Here is a 12,752-nt window from a genome sequence, read left to right on the forward strand (position 1 = left end):
GCCCAGCCGCCTCAGCGCCGCCGCCGCCATTTTGTGGCCGCCGGGGCCGCGGGCGCGGCCCCGCCCCTCCCGGTGCCCCCCCCCCCCCCCATATCCCGCCCGGTCCCCACGCGGGGCGCCCCCGGTGGGCTCGGGGCCGTGATGGGGGTGTTCGCCCCCCCAAAAAAAAAACACCACCGCCACCATCGCTTCTCGCCCCCTCACACCCAGCCCGTGACACCGGCACCCGTGGGGAGGGGTCGGGGTGGCGGGGACACCGGGGGACACCGGGGGGACACCGGAGGGGGGATAACGGGGGTCCCGTTAGCGGGGCTGAAGCCGGGGAGTCCCGGAGCGGGCGGCTCCGCTGGCTCCGGGTCCGCCCGGGGCGGGCTTTGGCCCCGGCTCCGGAGCAAAACCGAAACCGGCAGCGGCGGGGAAGGGGAAGCGGGCGGCACGGCGGCGGAGCGCTGCCTGCGGGGCTCCCCGCTCTGTCCCGGCCCTGCCCCGGGGGGGTCCCCACGGCCCCGAGCCACCGGGGAGGTCTCACCGGAGCCGCGGGTGCCCGGCGGGTGGAGGTGAGCGGCGGCGGGCAGCGCCGTGCCGCACCGGGAAGGGGACGGGGGGCTCGGCCGCCCTGCACCGGGGGGCTCGGGAGGGGACCGGGGGGCGCGGAGCCCCGTGGGGGGCCGTGGGGAGCCGGTCCCGGGGCTGTCCCGCTGAGAGAGGGGCGCTCAGCCCCGGAGCAGCGGGCACCGGGCGGTGCTGGCAGTGCCCACCGGGCTCCCGCTGCTCTGTGGGGCTGGGGGCGATGCCCCCGGTGTGGGGTGGGCAGCCCCGGTGTTGCCCCGTGGCACGGTGGAGCCCCGGTAGCCTCGCCGTGCTGCCGTGGCCTCCCCAGTTCCCGTTTCCCCGTCTGTGCTGTGCTCAGAGGGGAGCTGGCGGCACGGCAGTGGGGGGCCAGGACGGAGCCGCAGCCCCCTCCCCATGCCACCTGCCTGGGGCCAGAGCCAGGGCCAGGTGTAACGGGAAGCCCCCGGTGTCGGTCACAGAACCGCTCCTGCCAGCACACCGGGACCCTGCTACGGGGTAGGGGAGCCGTCGGGATTCCCCGCAGGGCAGGGGACGGTTTCATTTCCCCGGGTGCCCGAGTTTCTCCTTGCCAGGGCTGGGTGACACGGGGCTGGCGGCAGCGGGGGGGCCGCGCTGTGCCCGTCTCTGGCACCCCCAGCACAGGTGCCGAGGCGGGTGCCCTCCCTCGGGGCCGGCTCAGGTTTCCGGGCCCCGCTGAGGGCTGCTCCGGTGGCACCAGATGCTCCTGCCCCACCGGGGCTTTGTTCAGAGCCGTTTCCTCATGGCCCTCCCCTTGGCACTTGGCCCACGGCGAGGGGGGAGCAACGACACAACCCCGGCACAACCTCTCCTGGCACCCCCAGCCACAACCGGCCCGGCCGTGGCCCCTGTACGGCTCCTCCACCCCGGCGGTAAGTCGCCCTTCTCCCCCTCGGCCCGGTTGAGCCGGGTGCAGGGCGGTGGCCCCCCATGCCCGTCCTTCCACGGCGCCGGCGCGGGCAACGGAATCCCAAAAGCAGCTGTCCCCGCTGCGCCCAGCTGCCCTGGGATTTCGTTACCCGCGCTCCCGCCTCTGCCTCAGCCGCCACCGCCGTGCACCCACTGTCCCCACGCCGCTCGCCCTGCTCTAACCCCTGCGTGGGGCCGTGCGGGGAGCAAGGGGGTGCAGTGGGGCATCCCGGCCGGCCTCGTGGCTCAGCCCCGCACTCTGGGGGCTCTCCGGTGGGCTCGTGCTCTTGATGGCTAAAGATAGCAGCTCGCTTCCTGGGGACGAGCCACCAGGGCCAGCGTGCTGAGCGGTGGCCTCCAGCTCCTGGCCATAGCGGGGACGTGGCCACCTGCTTTGGGGCGCATGGGTCCCGAGATGCTGCATGAGCCTCGTGCCACCGCCAGCCCGTGCGGGGCTCTCCCCGACCCCGGGGTGTCGACAGGCGGCAGGAGGCCATGTGCCAGCACGGGGTGAGCGGTGCTTGGGCAGGATCCAGCCCCCAGAGAGAGACGGCTTTGGAATGACACGATCACTCCCGCTGAGCGCGCAGCCAGAGAGCCATCGGGGATGTCGTGTCTGTCCAAAGCTCTTTCGGCACCTCTGAGAGCCCCCCCGGGCCGCACAGCGTGCACAGGAGCCCTTTTCCTCTGCTGCAAGGAGCTGCGCAAGGACGGCGCTGCCATGTGCTGGGCCCCCCCTGGTGCTCTGGTGATGGAGACGGACAGAGCCAGCCCCAGCCCTGCTCTACAGGCCCCATCGAGCGGCTCCGGGGGGGGGACATCAGCCCAGCGTGGATGTGTACCCCCCCCGGGCAGCCAGGCAGGGGGTCCTGGGCGGCTCCTGCCCTGCGGACAGTCAGCAGTTGGTCTGGTGTGAGCAGCAATTCTCAGATCACCTCTTGGCTGTGGGTGGTGCAGGGAGCACCCCAGCTCGGGGGCTGCCTGGGGGGGCTGTCCCCACGGCGGGGCTGTGTCCCCCACTTCAAGTTTCGGATTTGCAGGACCCACGGAGGAGCTGCCGGGTTCCTGAGGGCACCCAAACAAAGGGCTGTGCCGCCGGCATCGCCCTCGCCCTGCCGTGCACATAAGCCCTGGAGGAACCGGTTCAGGCCCTGCGGGCAGAGAGGCCCCCCCACGGCACGGAGGGAAGGGCGGTGGGGGGCCCACGTGCTCCGGGCTGCCACGGATGGGGGTTTGGGCGCTTCCTGGATACCGGCTCCCCACAAACCAGGCCCCGGGGCACGGGGCTGCAGCACGGCCCCACCAGGAAGCCAGGCTGGGGCTGGGTGGCTGCCTGTGGGGAGCCGCTGCCGGCCCCCCCGGGGCCCTGGTGCTGCAGCTGGGGACACGAGGAGGGGACCCAATGTCTGCAGGGGTGGTGGCGCTGGGGGAGCTGGCACAGCGCAGGGCACAGCGGGCACCGCGGCCGTGATGGCGAGCAGCAGGGCGCGACCCCATCGCTTCCACCTCCTCCCTGCAGGGCCGGGCCCATAAGGGGCTGCAGGCAGCGGGTGCCCAGCATGGGGGGAGCTGGGGCTGCAGGCACACGGTGGGGTGCACAGCCCCGTGCCCCGTTTCACGGCCCAGTAGCGTGTGTGTGCCCGTGGTGTTGACACTTTTGGTGTGGTCACTTTTGGTCCCTGTCCCCGCAGCCCAGCCGGGTTGGGGCTCCCCATGCCGGGGGGCAGCAGCGGGGCTGGGGGCACTGCATGGGGCTGTCCTGGGGGCTCCCCTCTGCGCCCCGCAGCCTCCCCGCCAACACCGCCGTGCCAGGCCGTGCCGTGCCGGCTCAGCCCCGTGGGATCCCGGCTCTGTAGGGCCCACAGCCCCCCGCTGCACCCCGCCTGCTGGGGCCGTGCCCGGTGCCCCCCGTTTGTGGCTGTGCCCCCTCCCCAGCCCGCCCGCCACACCCAGCATGGCGGCGCCGCACCGCCCGCCACACCCAACATGGCGCCGCGGCGCCCGCAGCCCCCAAGATGGCCGCCGGGCAGCGCCCAAGATGGCCGCCGGGCAGCGCCGCGCGCCTCGCTCAACATGGCGGGCGCGCTCCTCCGAGAGCGGGCGGCTCGGTGTCGTCACTTCCGCCCCGCCACCGGAAGCGGAGGCCGGGCTGCTATGGAGACGGCCGAGGGCCGCCCGGCGGTGGCGGCGACGCTGCGGGCGCTGAGCGCGGCGCTGGGGGGCCCGGTGGGGCTGTGGGTGAAGGAGAGCAGCGCCCGCAACCTGCGGCACCGGGACTTCCTGGCGCCGCGCGCCGCGCTGAGGGCAGCCTTCAGCGGGGGGCAGGTAGGCGGGGAGGGGCGGGTAGGCCGCGGGTAGGCCGCGGGGCCTGAGGGCTGAGGGGCGGGGGGCGTGGCCTACACACTGGGGGCGTGGCCTATGCAATAGGGGTGTGGCTTGCAGCCAGGGGGCGTGGCCTCGCCACGTGCAGCCCCCGATCCCCACGCTTCTTGCCCCTTAGGTGCCCCCTGACGTCATCGCGGGCGTGACGTCAGCGTCGGGCCCCGGGGCGCTGCGGGTGCGGGGCTGCCAGCAGACGGGCGCGGGGCTGGCCGTGCAGCTGCAGCGCCCCGAGGCCTTCCGCCAACTGCTGGGCCCCCCGCCCGCCACGGAGCCCCCGCACGCTGCGAGGCCGGGGCAGGAGCCGGGGCAGGAGCAGGAGGCGGTGGTGCTGCACTGCCCGGCCCTGCGCCGCCCCGCTGCCCTGGCGCCCCGCCACCTGCGCCCCGTGCTGCTCGCCGACCACCTGGCCCAGCTGCTGCGTGCTCAGGGGTGAGTGCCTCGCGCCCACGTCCTGCCAGTGTCACGCTGCCCGTGTCATGCGCATGGCACATGCTTTTGTTGCTTGCCCGCAGGGTCAGTGCCCACCTGGTGCCTGCTGTCAGTGACCAGGGGAGCCTGGAGGTGCTGCGGCAGCTCCGTGTGGAGTGGCCCTGCGGTGGTGCCGCCGGCCCTGACGCTGTCTCGGCCTTGAAGCAAGCGCTCAGCCGCTGTCCCTATGCCGCAGCGTGTGAACCAGGTGCAGCCTCGCTGCCGGAGGATGTGGTCTGTAAAGTGCACCTGAAGAGTTTCGTGGAGCAGCAGGGCTTGGTGGGCTACGACCCCAACCTGGATGTCCTTCTTGGTGAGCCTCACGTGGGCGTTACACTCTGGTGTAATGGCAGGGGAGAAAGGCTGTAAAAGGCCTGTTTGCTTTTTCCTGTTCTTACAGAGAATAAGGGGCGTTTAGGTTCAGATAGCTTCCTCCTTTTACTCCCTTTCAATCTGGTTTGAGCCAGAAACGCAGACAGCCTGGGGCAGACCCAGCTGTGTGAGACGAGCCCTTTGTCCCACTCTGAGTGTCCTTCCTCCTTTCAGTGACAGAGGGGAAGCTGCGGTCCCTGGCTGAGCTGCAGCAGGCCGTTCTGCAGTGCACGGTGAGTGACCCCGCGGTGCTGCCTGGCAGTCGCTCTCCAGATGTTCCCTCCTGTCACGTGGCAGCATTTGAACTCGCTGCTGTGCTCTGCCACAGGCTGAAGGCCAGGGGAGCCACTGCAGCATCGTGCACGTGGTGAGCTGCGAGGAGGAATTCCAGCAGCAGCAGATGGACCTGCTCTGGAGGATTTTGGATCCAGGAGCCCACACAGCTTCGCAGGTGAGGAATTTCACACCTTCCTCATTGTGGCCCCCTGCATCTTTGTGCTGAGGCAGCCCATCGTCAACCTCTGCAGGGGGTGCTGAGGCCCAGCCTTGCACCTTTGCGAGGCTTCCCTTCCCCTTGGCAGCCCCTCTCCTCTTGCCTGGGCAGCGGAGCAGTACCCATTCCCTTGCAATTTTAGCACTAAAGAAAGAGGAACAGGAGAAACCTGCAGGGACACAGCTAGAATAGGAGTGTCTTAACTGAATGCAGTGCTGTGTTTTAGCAGCCCCCCTTTTCCCATGACGTGAGCAGAGCTTTTCCTGGCAGCTCTGCAGGCAGTGTTCTTCCTGCACCACATTTCAGCAGAGCTCCTGAGCGTTTGCCCTAGCACGCCCTCCTCTCTCTTTCAGAAGCACCTTGTCTGTGGGCCAGTGAAGGTGACGAACCCCTCGTTCCCCATCGGGGCAGACCAGTACTTCCAGTAAGTGGGTGTTGAGCAAGGAGCCTGTTGTGCTGCTAGCCTGGTGTCGTGCTGTGCTGTTTGGCTCTGCAGAGCTCCCTGGTGGTGCAGGGAGAATCCTGTGCAACCCCAGGTTCCTCTATTCTGCTTTTCTGTTCCTCGGGGCCATTTCTAGAGGCCTGGAGATGCAGCATGGGTCAGGGGAGGGAGAACAACTGTTTTGCCCTCCCCAGGCTCAGCATCCCCCTCGCTGAGCTGCTGCCTCCCTGCGTTAGCAGACAGCCCTGGTATGGCGCAGCCCTTTTTAAGCCAAAAGGCAGAGCCTGGGCCTGGTGCAGAGGCTTTTTCCCCACTGCTAGCAGCAGTGCTGCTCTCCCTGGCCTGCTGCAGGCAGGTTTTGTGTGCTGTTGGTTGGCCGGGCTGGTGTTGCAGCAGGGCTGAGGGAGGCTGGGGGCAGACTGTGGGTGCTTGCTGGGCAGAGGCGGTGGCTCTGAGTGTCCGTGTTCCCCCCAGGCTCCGAAAGCGCCAGATGTACGACGCCTCCGTGATGAAGTACGGGGAGCTCGCGCACGGTGAGAGCCTGAGGGGTCGGGGCTGGGCAGGCGCCGTGGTTCCCAGCCCCCCGCCCAGCCGTGCAGAGTCCCCCGGAGGTTTCCTGCCGGGGCTGCAGCGAGCGGTGCCTGACGCCACCCCGCGTGTCCCGCAGACGAGGCCTGGACGGAGGTGATCGAGACCCTCACGGTGGCTGCCATCAGGTTTGAGCTGCTGAGCACTGCGCACCGCAGCCAGGTAGGACGCCCACGAGCGCCGTGGTTTGCACAGAGCGGGGCAGCGGGAGCACAGCGCAGGTGGAGGAGCAGCAGGAGCAGGGGGACGCGAAGCACGGGGTGAGGGGAGGCACCGCACTGACCCTGCGGCTGCCCTGAGCTCAGGCAGGGGTTGGGTTTCCACGGGGTGCAGCAGTGGGATGCGCAGGGTGTGGGCACGGTGCTCAGCCTGGTGGTCGTGTTCTGGCTGCTGGGGAGGGCTGCAGGTGGCGCAGGGCTGGCTCCTTGCTGCACAGCCCCTCCTGCAGCTCCCCCCTGCCCGCAGCTCACCCTGGACCTGGAGGCCAGCAGCATCTCCACAAAGGGAACCAAGAGCGGCGCCTTCGTGATGTACAACTGTGCCCGGCTGGCCACGCTGTTCGACACCTACCAGCGGGCTGTGGAGCAGGGTGAGCGCCTGCCCTGCTACCCCCAGGCTGCTCCTCGTGCCTGCAGCCTTCTCTGGGCACAACCACAGTCTCCTCCTTCCTTTCCAGGAACGTACCCGCCTCTGCCACCAGCGTCCACGCTGAACTTTTCCTGCCTCCGGGAAGAGGTGAGCGCAGAGGGATGGGGCCCGAGGAGTGCCCGCAGCTCCCCAGGCTGGCTGCTCCTGGCCCTCTCTGACAGGGGTACCCTTTTCACAGGGAGAATGGCTCCTGCTTTTCAACTACCTCCTGCCTTTCCCCGAAGTCCTGCAGCAAGCAGCACAGCTGCCCGCACCCAGCAAGGGGCTCCGGATCACAGCCAACACCGAGGCAGTGAGTGCAACATCCCAGAGCACCCAAAGGTGCTCTGAGAGCCCTGCCCCTGGGCAAGGCCCTGCCTCCACAGGGTGGGTGCTGAGGGGGATCCCCGGGGAGATGGCAAACACGGCACCGCTCACGCTGCACGGGGTGGCTCCAGCCTGGCCAGAGCCCTTGTACTAACAGCAGCTCCGTGTTGCAGGTGTGCAAGTTCCTGATCCAGCTCAGCATGGACTTCAGCTCCTACTACAACCGGGTCCACATTCTCGGGGTGAGTTGAATGTCCCAGGCTGGTTGTTGGAGGGTTGCAGCCCTGCCTAGAGTGGGACGGAGCTGTGGGGTGTCTGCTGGCAGCAGGCTGCTGGCTGCCAGCCCTGCAGAGCCCCTCAGGGACACGGAAGCAGGGGAAAGAGGCAGCAATGTCAGGAAATGTGGCCACCACCCCCTATCACTGCGCTTCTCCTTGCAGGAGCCCTTCCCTCACCTCTTTGACCAGATGTTTGCCCGCCTCCATCTGCTGGGAGCAGTGAGAGACGTGTTCCACCGTGCCCTGGCGACGCTGCACCTCCCTCCTCTCAGCCAGATCTGAGCCCCCCCCGAGGAGTGGCACCACAGAGGGACAGCCACCAGCACCCCTAGGGGAAGGACAGAGGGCTGCCTGAGGGCAAGGGAGGGAGAGTCCAGGCACGCCTGAACCCGTCGTGGTGCCTCCCCCTTCCCAGACTGTATTTTGAGGGTCTGGGGACGTGCCCAGGGTAGGCGATGGACAAGAGACTGCAGCGTCCCGGGGCACAAGGAGGTGATGCAGCAGGCAGCCCCGGGGACCAGCACACCCACAGCACCAGGCACCAGTCTCCAAAGCCGTTTATTGAAGGGCAGCTCTGCTGGCAGAGAGCTCCTGCAGCCCGAGGGCTGCCAGGACAGAACCTTTGGTCCAACAGGTCCAATACAGGCGTTGCTGGACAAATGCTGCGTGTCTGCCCCCCACCGTGAGCACCAGGGGCAGGGAGGGACACGGGCATGGGGACTGGGAAAGGGTCAGGGCTGAGCACAGGATGGGAGAGCTGTGCTGCTGCCTGTTCCCACACCCCTGCCCAGCTGCAGGGAGCAGGGCAGCAGTGCTTACGTGCAGCCTGCTGTCCCAAAAGCACAGCACCAGGGTTTTTGGGGTGGTGGGACTGCACCCAGAGCACCAGCCCTGGAGTGGCTGAGCAGTGCAGAGCTGTGCTCAGCACCCTCCTGAGCAGCTTCCTCTCTAGGAGCAGAACTGGAAAGATGCACCCCACCCCTCCCTTACCATGGGAGGAGAAATGAGCGCTCACACTCTCCTGGGCAGGGCGGGTCCTGGTGCCCTTGCTCTTCCTTTAGTGCCTGGGAGCTGTTGGGGCCAGGCCACAGCTACCCCCAGGCAAGGCTGTGCTATCCCGAGGGCCTGAGCCCCCCCAGCTCCAGGCTAGGGCAGGGGCTGAGGTGACAGAACACGCGTGTCACCGCAGGGGAGCAGGATTTGCTGTGCGCCCTCCTCTTACCGGGCATCATCTCTCCATGGGCTGCCCGGGGGCGGCGCAGCGCAGCAGCTCCAGGCCGTGCCCGCAGAGCACGCAGTACCAGCACTGCTCACCCTCTGCCTCCACCTCCTCCCAGCAGTCCAGCTCGGCCAGGTCGGGCACGTGGAAGAAGGAGGTGCTCAGCGCCTCCAGGCCGCCCCAGTGCAGGCGCCACAGGCTCAGGCGCTGGTCCACGGAGGCGGAGAGCAGCAGGTCCGGCCGCAGCACCCTGATCCCTGTTACGTGGGCAGCGTGGGCGCAGGGCCTGGAGACCCGCTCCAGGACATGCAGGCAGGGCTCTGGCGCAGCCTCGTCGCGGCTCAGCGCCACCTCCAGCAGGCAGACGTGGATGGAGCCATCGTCGCTGCCGCTGGCCACCAGGAAGCGTCCCTCGGGCAGCTCTCGGATGTGGAGGCTGTTGACGCCGCAGCTGTGAGCCATGATGGTGAGCAGCGGGGTGCCCAGGGCTGGGAAAAGAGGCTTTGTTAGGACACGGAAGGTTCCCCGTGGCTGAAGTGAGCAGGGCAGCTGCTGGGATGGCCTCAGCGTCCCCGGGGAGGCAGGAGAGGATCCGTCCAGGGCTGCACTCACCCAGGGGCTGCATCTCCCCCTCAGCGTGCTGTAGGGCACCCGCGGCATCCCTGATAGGGGCGGTGATGTCCCAGAAGGCGACACTGCCATCGGTTGCAGCACTGCACAGGAGGTGTCTCCTAAAAGGGAGGTGTTCAGGGAGGCTGCAGCCACCACCCTCCAGCTCAGAGGAAGGGCCCCACTGCCATTACGGAGCAACTGCTCCCATCCCTGCTGCACAGACACCACAACCACAAGCGCTCCATCCCTTCCACCAGCCCTGATGCGCCTTCTCCCCAAAGCCATGGTGCTGTGCACTGTCCTTGTGCTCAGGACTCACCTCTCCCCTCCTGCCTGTGTGTGCAGGAACGCCTCCACCTTCAGCACACAGCGCTGGTGGTGAAATGACTCCGCCACGAGCAGCAGCCTCTGGGCAGCCTCCAGCAGCACAAAGAGCCTGCGGTGGAGCAGGGGGAGGTTGGTGCGGGGAGAAGGGGGCTCCCAGCACCCCAATCCCTGCGTGGTGCTGCCCCGCTCCTGGTGTGGAGCTGGCAGCTGAGCCCGTCAGTGGCTCCTCACCGCACGGATCCGTCGCTGCACGCGGCGGCCAGGAACTTGCAGGGTGCCAGCAGCTGCTCGGTGGTGGTCCCAGGCACAACGGAGAGGGACATGTACCTGGGCAAACACACAACACTTGCTCCACACCCGCTGCCCCAGGGGGAAGGGGTCACAGCACAGCCCGAGCCCAGTGTTGGACGCAGCTCTGGGCACTGGGAAGTCCCGAGGACTGAGCCTCTCCCTAACCCCAAAGCCCCTTGAAGCCTCGGGCAGCCACTGAGCATCACCTTGTCTCCGGGTCCATCTTGACGAGCTTGTGCCTGTTTTTCATGCGGTCCCAGTGCTCGTCCAGCCGGTGGGAGGCCACGTGGACGACCTGGCAGGACACCGCGCTCTCGGAGGCCGTGTCGGCGCTGCACAGCAGCCGGTAGCACTCGATCTGCGCCCGGCCACCCCCCGAGAACAGGAGGGTGGACAGACCCACCGCGTCGGGCTGCGCGGGGCTGGCCAGCGCCAGCGCCCTCACGCTGGAGATGTGGTCGCTGAGCCTGGCGAGGGGCACGGCCGCGCGGGATTGCTCGCTGAGCGTGAGCACGCAGGCCGTGGTGTCCTCGCTGCCAGTGACGAAGACATTAATGGGGTGGCGGCCGGGCGCCCGCACCGCCCCCAGGCGCCGCACGCAGGCGATCTCCCGCCCATGCAGGGACTCCAGCAGCACCTGCTGCTCGCAGGGCTCGGCCTCGCTGCTGTAGAGCATCACGTCCCCGCTCTTGATGTAGGCGAAGGTTTCGGCCGAGGGGCTGCTGCAGTAGCTCCAGGAGCGGTGCCCTCCTCCGCAGGGGATGCAGTGGAGGTTCTCCCCAGTCCTGGTGCTCCACACCACGAAGTTGTCGGCGTGAAATCCCAGCACGAGGAGGTCCCCGCCGGGGGTGAAGCGCAGCTCCTCGATCCACTGCAGCCCTTTGCAGGGCCTGTGCTTCCACAAGACCTCCAGCCGCTGGCCCTGCAGGCGCAGCTGGCGGTAGCAGCCGTCCCGGCCCGTGCTGTAGATGTAGTCCTTGTGGCAGCTCACCGAGGTGACCCCGGCCTTCCCGTGCAGCCCGAAGAGCACAGACAGAGGCTCCTCAAGGGGCTGAGTCTCATCGTGAGACAAACAAGAGAGCTCCAACTCGCTCTCAGAGTCCTCACCAACCGGGGAACCTCTGTCAGCAGTGCTGGTGTTCTCTGTGTCCGTCCCCGGGGAGCTGCTGCAGGGGAAGAGGAGGAGGGAGCCCCGGCGGTCCCCGCACACCAGCAGCCCTCCCTGGGGCAGGAAGGCAGCACAGGTGTGCCAGCGCTGCCTGCAGGGGGGCAGCCGGTAGCGCCCCATCAGCCGCACCGAGGGCGCCCGCCCGGGGCAGCAGGTGACGTCCAGCCAGAGCATCTCCCCGTGGGGACCGGAGGCCAGCAGAGCGGTGACAAGGGGCAGCCCGGGGCGGGGGGCCCAGCTGAGCCCCATCACAGCCCCCTCGAACAGCCTCAGCCTGGCGGTGTGCTCGGGCTGGTCGAGGGCGAAGACGAAGAGATGCCCGTGGCCACCGGCCAGGGCGCACAGCGTGTCGGTCCCACCGGGCAGGGGGGTGACAGCCAGCACCCCGCGGGGCCCAGGGGTGGCAGCGGGGCCGAGCAGCGGCACCCAGCGCCCCGCTGCCTCCTCGTACACCTCCAGCCCGCCCGCCTCGCCCAGCGCCAGCACCCGGTGTGGCCCCGCCAGCCGCACGGCCCGCGGCCGCCCCGGGGCTCCCAGCGCCACCGCCACCGGGCTCGGGGCGTCCCGCCGGGGTCTCCAGAGCCGCGCTCCGCCGTCGGAGCCGCCGGTGGCGAGGCACCCCCCGGCGGGGCGCAGGGCCAGGGCTCGCAGGGCCCCGCGGTGCCCGCGCCTCGCCCGCCGCACGCCGCCGCCGCCGCCCCACTCCAGGCAGGCTCCGTCCTCCCCGGCGCTCACCGGGCTCGGTCCCCGGAGCGCCACGGCGGCCACCCTGGCCCCGTGCCCGTAGCACAGCAGCAGGCACGCGGCTTCACCGCTCCCTCCCAGCTCTCCCACTGCCCAGAGCCGCACGCTGCGATCCTCCGAGGCGGAGGCCAGCAGCCCCCGGGGCGCCGCGTAGCTCAGCGCCAGCACCGCGCCCCGGTGCCCCCGCAGCCTCCGCCGCGGCTCCTCCGCCTCCGCCGCCCTCCACAGCACCACGTCCCCCGTGGCCGTGCCGGCCGCCAGCGCCAGCCGCCCCCAGCCCGTCCCCGCCAGCACGGCGCAGCGCAGCGCCCCGGCCCCCCCGCACCGCGCCCGCCGCAGCCAGCGCCCCCCGCCCCGCCACTCGTACAGCGCCACGGCCCCGCCGCCCAGCGCCAGCGCCAGCCGCCCCCCCGGCGCCCAGCGAGCCTCCCACACCCGCTCCCCGAGCTGCCGAGCCCCCCCGCCGCCGCACGCCGCCAGCAGCGGGGAGCCCCCGGTAACACCGGGCCCCCGCCGCACTGCCAGCACGGCCAGCCAGCGGCCGCCGAACGCCGCCACCCGCACCGCGGAGCCCCCCCTCTCGCCGCCCGGCTCGGCCCGCAGCCCCAGCACGCTGGCCTCACGCAGCACACTCCGCCGCCCCGCCGCTGTCGCCACGCCGCCGCCGGTCAGCAGGAACGCCGCCACCTCCGGGCCCGTGCCTGCCGGACAGCGCGTCAGCCACCGCCGCCACCGCCACCACCCCGTCCCCGTCCCCGTCCCCATCCCCATCCCCATCCCCGTCCCGATCCCGATCCCCGGTGCCCATCCCCGGCCGCTCACCCGCCAGCAGCACGTCCCCAGCGAACTCCAGCGCCGTTACCGGCGCCACCAGCGCCACCGACTCCATGGCCGGGAGGCGCCGCCCTCCCCTG

The 12,752-nt window shown here is 69.8% G+C and overlaps 2 protein-coding genes across 2 annotated transcripts; one reads left to right on the forward strand and one right to left on the reverse strand.

Moving 5' to 3' along the window:
• The first annotated feature begins 3,573 nt into the window (after positions 1-3,573).
• Positions 3,574-8,128, forward strand: DALRD3 (DALR anticodon binding domain containing 3). Its single transcript, XM_032194266.1, has 13 exons — positions 3,574-3,825; positions 4,001-4,311; positions 4,395-4,663; positions 4,897-4,955; positions 5,051-5,173; positions 5,569-5,639; positions 6,132-6,190; positions 6,325-6,407; positions 6,711-6,834; positions 6,922-6,980; positions 7,072-7,185; positions 7,373-7,441; positions 7,640-8,128. Exons 1-13 carry the CDS (start codon positions 3,574-3,576, stop codon positions 7,757-7,759), a joined length of 1,713 nt encoding a protein of 570 aa, XP_032050157.1. The 3' UTR covers positions 7,760-8,128.
• A 460-nt stretch (positions 8,129-8,588) lies between these two features.
• Positions 8,589-12,727, reverse strand: WDR6 (WD repeat domain 6). Its single transcript, XM_032194267.1, has 6 exons — positions 12,661-12,727; positions 10,133-12,539; positions 9,867-9,962; positions 9,628-9,744; positions 9,309-9,427; positions 8,589-9,184 (listed from the first exon to the last, which is right to left on the reverse strand). The coding sequence occupies exons 1-6, from the start codon at positions 12,725-12,727 to the stop codon at positions 8,706-8,708; spliced, it is 3,285 nt and encodes a 1,094-aa protein (XP_032050158.1). The 3' UTR covers positions 8,589-8,705.
• Between the last annotated feature and the right edge of the window lie 25 nt (positions 12,728-12,752).

Source organism: Aythya fuligula, chromosome 10, assembly GCF_009819795.1.
Source record: "Aythya fuligula isolate bAytFul2 chromosome 10, bAytFul2.pri, whole genome shotgun sequence".
Classification (NCBI taxonomy): Eukaryota; Metazoa; Chordata; class Aves; order Anseriformes; family Anatidae; genus Aythya; species Aythya fuligula.